The sequence below is a fragment of the Apodemus sylvaticus genome, chromosome 14 (assembly GCF_947179515.1).
Source record: "Apodemus sylvaticus chromosome 14, mApoSyl1.1, whole genome shotgun sequence".
In the NCBI taxonomy this organism is placed as follows: domain Eukaryota; kingdom Metazoa; phylum Chordata; class Mammalia; order Rodentia; family Muridae; genus Apodemus; species Apodemus sylvaticus.
Window position 1 is genome coordinate 44,995,489 of NC_067485.1, and position 5,153 is coordinate 45,000,641.

The 5,153-nt window shown below is 38.2% G+C and overlaps 1 protein-coding gene across 1 annotated transcript; it reads left to right on the plus strand.

The window, feature by feature from the left end:
• Nucleotides 1-2,393: 2,393 nt before the first annotated feature.
• On the plus strand, nt 2,394-4,396 carry LOC127664836 (olfactory receptor 2W3-like). The gene is made up of 2 exons (XM_052157041.1): nt 2,394-2,414; nt 3,488-4,396. The coding sequence occupies exons 1-2, from the start codon at nt 2,394-2,396 to the stop codon at nt 4,394-4,396; spliced, it is 930 nt and encodes a 309-aa protein (XP_052013001.1).
• Nucleotides 4,397-5,153: the final 757 nt, after the last annotated feature.

The window sequence follows — 5,153 nt, forward strand, 5'->3', positions numbered from 1 at the left end:
CATGTTTTATCAAAGTAATAAAGGTAAGAAAGTAACAAGAACAGAAACTCTATCAACAAAAGGAAACTCTTAGGGACTACCTTCTAACACCAAAACATACACTCTAAGGATGAAGTTTTTGTCTTTGTGTCTTGTTTGTGCTAATAGCTCTCAGTATGTGTCTTGATTCCTTGGGACTACCAACCGTAGTACCTGATTATGGGCCATAATTAGCAATGGGGGAAATCGTATTGCTGTCACTATCTCTTTGACTCTGTAACTTATATGATATGCTTAAACTTCTGTACTTTGTTCAACACATCTATGCTGCTTCCTGCCTGTCCCACTTCTCTTTCACCTCTCCTCCAATCACACACTTGTGCGTAATTAACTCCCTTCTTGTCAAAGGTGATTTCAGTTCTTCAACATTTCCCACTCCATCACCAAGAAAGATTCAGATTAGTAAATTATCTTTATAAAAAACTCTCAGCACACACTACTCAGCATTATCTAAAGAAAGTAGGTACCCCGTAAGTAAAGGAGAAGAGCACCAGAAGTGAGTACTACACTCATCTTGTGTAGCCCTCTTCTGCCCTGATATGTATTCTACCTGTAAATATTGCTTGGAGGGATTTGCAAATTTCATCTACAGGGCTTGAGAAGTAGTTTAGTTTCAAGGTGCTTGCCTACTACACATGAAGCCCTGGCTTCAGTACAAAAAGAAATTATACGTAGAGTTTTAAATTTTCAAGAGCATTTATTTATTGCTTTACCGTGAGTGTGTAGATTCCACACATGCCACCCTGTGCCTGTGGAGGTCAGCAGACAGCTTGTAGCAATCAACTTCTCTCTTTCTTGTGAGTTTTTTCTTTAAATCTAGCAACTTCATAATTAAAAAACAATTGCATATCCTTTATTTTCCCTAGTTTCTCTCTTTCATGTGTTTTTCTTTAAATCCAACTTCATAATTGATGAATAATTGTATATCCTTTATTTGCCTTTAAAAAAACAATATGAAAAAGTCATCAAGGGAAGTGCTCAGAGTGTACTGCTCACCATAATGGAACCCAGTACTTCAGCTGGAGGATAATTAATATGTTTTCTTTCTGGCTTAGCAAGTCAAACTTGCCTGTGTTCAAATGCCACATCTCTAACTTCTAACCGTATACATATTGGTAATTTATTTAATACCTTTGTACTAAAAATTCAGGAGTGAGAGGTAAATGCTGCAGTCCAAGAAAGTCCACCATTCAATATTCAATAAAGGATTAACAAAGTTGACAGTCACCAAACATTCATATTTGTGAGTTTTGATAAACAACTTTCTCTGACTAGTCTATACATCAATGAAGTCAGTCACTATCTGTTTTAATAATTATTGTATCTCTAACATGGAACACATCTTTAATATATAGCAGGTGACTGATAAATATTTGCTGAATATTTAGTTTATCTACCTATATAAATCTACTTAGAAATTGAACCGTGTATTTAAAGGATAATCTTCACTTCTCTGACCTAAAGCTCTATAAACACTTATTCTGCAAAAACCTCTTAAAATCACTTAGAAGGTGACTTCGCCACAAAGCTCTCTTTTCTGACCACTTACAGTTGTCAGAAAGATCAGTCAGTCTTTGCTGCCACTGCTGCTCAAATGACATTCTACCAGGGGCAGAGCCTCCTGTTGAGAACAAACCTGCTCTGTCCTTTCTATCACAGTCACCACTAGCATCTGTAGCATGCCTTATCATGTCCAAGCCACTTTACAAACATGAAAAACAGCGTGGAAACAGCAAGACATGTGAGACACTGTATCATGGTGGCGCCTTCATGCTGACCTAACTCTGTGTGGTGTTTTTAATACACACGTGGCTGGAAATGTTGACTCATGTAGAGGGAACTAGTTATGGTTACAAGCTGGAGTAGTTACTGGTAGAACCATAAAGTTCTTTACCTAGAAGAGACCCAACACTGAAAGCTCTAACATCACATGAACCTTACAAAGTAATGAACTTATTGTTTAATTTGAAAGTATTCATTCAATAATTGCTGAACCAAATTCTTCTGGCTTTTGTCTCACATTCTATGGTTAAGGGAATGGAAAGAGCTTTACCAATGCAAGGTGTTGAGTAGCAACTTATATGGCAAACCACTGGCTTGTCTTTGGTTGTCTTAAATTATCTGATTTAGACCATTTCCTCAACACATACAAAGGAACTGAAACTTTCACTTCACCAATTACATAGTACAACCAAAGGGAAGTTTGGCTTGCGTTAGTACTGAATGCATTTAGAGATTTATAAAATCAGAGCTATGGCTTTGGATTAACCATCAGTTTGAAATATGCAAGAATGATCTACCTGGACTTTTTTTATATTTGACAAATAACAGCCTGTTATTTTTTCAAAGATAACATGATGAAACTCTCCAACAATGTATTAAAATATATAATTCAATCTTACTTGGAAATGTTTGTCTTTTTAAAATTCAAAGTAAAGGCAGGTGATGATGGACCTGTGACTTGCTAGTTCAATGACCAAAAAAAAAAAAGTTTTACTACAGAAAGCTAGTAAGCATAAAGAATGCACCCACCTCTCTACAAATAATTTTACACTTGATATATCTCTTTGGTTCAAATATTTACCATATATTTAGAAGAAAGAGTACAATAAAATAGGCTTATCTATAAATTACTTAGCTCTCTAGTATATGTGAAATATTCTTAGTGATCAACTACCAAGAAAATATAATATGTTAATAAAATTGCCAAATACTGCTTCTTTGTAGAAATTTTAAAACTAAAGCAACTCTTAGACACAATATTAAATGAAGGAGAATTCAGACATGGGGCTCCAGAGATGGCTCAGCAGTTAGGAGCCAGGTTTGGCTCCTAGTATCCACATGGCAGGCCATAATTGTTTGTAATTCCAGTTGCAGGGGATCCCTCACCCTTCTGTGAGCTCAAGGAGAAATGCACTTACATTCCTGCAGGCAAACATTCTCTCTCTCTCTCTATCTCTCTCTCTCTCTCTCTCTCTCTCTCTCTCTCTCTCTCTCTCTCACACACACACACACACACATGCACACACACTTACATGCACACACTAACTCTTAAAAAAGAAAATTAGATGGTGAAAATTTAAATACACTATGATTTGGGGTATATTATATGAGTACCTAAGAAATAACTGAAAGAAAGCACATCAATAATGCGGCAGTGGGACTATTCCGGAATATCAGTCATCTTTTCCTGTTTAGTCTCCATGTATGTTGTTCAAATATTTTATAACGCTCTGTATATCTTTGGTATCCAAAATTAAAGAAACAAGGCCAATAAGAATATCTTTTCCCAGAGATTTTGTAGGTCTTCTCAGGATGTTGAAATGATGTGTAACTCCTAGGGGTCTTGTCCTTCTGCAGATGACTTAGCTTGCGTCTAACAAATTTGGTGTGTTTCACATGGCTTTTCTGCATTCATGTACTGACCACTAATGCCATGATCAACCAGACCTGCCAGGAACAGTTCCTCTTGCTGGGCTTCTCAGACAGACCGAGGCTGGAGTCCATCCTCTTTGTGTTTGTCCTCATCTTCTACCTGGTGACTTTAGTGGGCAACATCATCATTATCCTAGTTTCCTATCTGGACCCCTGCCTCCACACCCCCATGTACTTCTTCCTCACCAACTTGTCCTTCCTTGACCTCTGCTTCACTACCAGTTCCATCCCTCAACTGCTCTTCAACTTAGGAGGCCAAGACAAGAGCATCAGTTACATTGGCTGTGCAGTCCAGCTGTTCATGTTTCTTGGCCTAGGAGGCACTGAATGTGTTTTGCTGGCCGTCATGGCTTATGACCGCTTCACTGCAATCTGCAAACCCCTTCACTACTCAGTCATTATGCATTCTCAACTTTGCTGGAAGTTGGTGTCTGTAGCCTGGAGTGTGGGACTTCTCAACTCTCTGGTCATGTCTCCTGTGACTATGAGGCTGCCGCGATGCGGCAGATGCCAGGTAAGGCACTTCCTGTGTGAGATGCCAGCTCTGATAAAAATCGCCTGTGTGGATACCGTGGCTGTGGAAAGCACTGTCTTCGTTTTATCTGTGATAATCGTGCTGGTGCCCTTGACTCTCATCCTCATTTCTTACAGCTATATTGCTCTAGCAGTGATAAGGATCAAGTCGGCCTCGGGAAGGAGGAAGGCTTTCAACACATGTGGGTCCCACCTCACTGTAGTCTCCTTGTTTTATGGGAATATCATCTATATGTATATGCAGCCCGGACACAAGGCTTCTCAGGACCAAGGGAAATTTCTTACCCTCTTCTACAACTTGGTAACCCCCATGTTAAACCCTGTCATCTACACACTGAGAAACAAGGATGTAAAGGGAGCGCTGAAGAGGCTTGTGACTAGGAAATGAGGTGAAAGAGTTTTTTTCTAAAGTTGTTTTTTTCACTTACTCAACACAAAGATGTAATTCATAGAATGAAAGCTTAAAATTCATCCAAACACTTCTGCTTGTCCAACAAAATCCTCAGTGGTGAGACTGGGAGTATGTGTTGTACAATCTCAAGTAGATGCTAATTATTCACTATGCTATAGGTAAGATTTGATCCATAAAACACCTTGTTTGTGTTCTTTTCCCCTCTAAGTTGGCCACATCTGCTGAAAACTCAACAAAATCATGAGTCAGTTCTTCAGTATATAGATAGAAGTTAGACAGAAGGTGGAAAGTCACATGATGATCTATCTAATTAACCATTTGCGTCATGTTTCAGGGGTAGAACTGAGCCAATGGAGTCCTGAAACACTTTTGTCTTCTATTAACTATAACTATCTATAGTTAGTTTCATTGCATGGGTAAGATAGACCATTTGTGTAGATGTGGTCCATGATATCCTTTGAAGAAAGAGGCATGTAAGTAACCCTGTCATCCTAGTATTCAGTAGGATTATGCATTGGAAGCTAACTTGAGCTACAAGGGAAACCCTGATAGAGTTTATATGCTTTTAGTTACATTTGTTTGCACACATACATGTGCATGCACGTGTATGACATAATGTAAATATCAAGTTATTTTTGTATTAGAGGTATTGTTCTTCTTTAGAAGTTTATTAAACAGATATTATAAGCTAGGTGCTATATCAAATAATACAAATTTGCATCCCAAGTAAAAA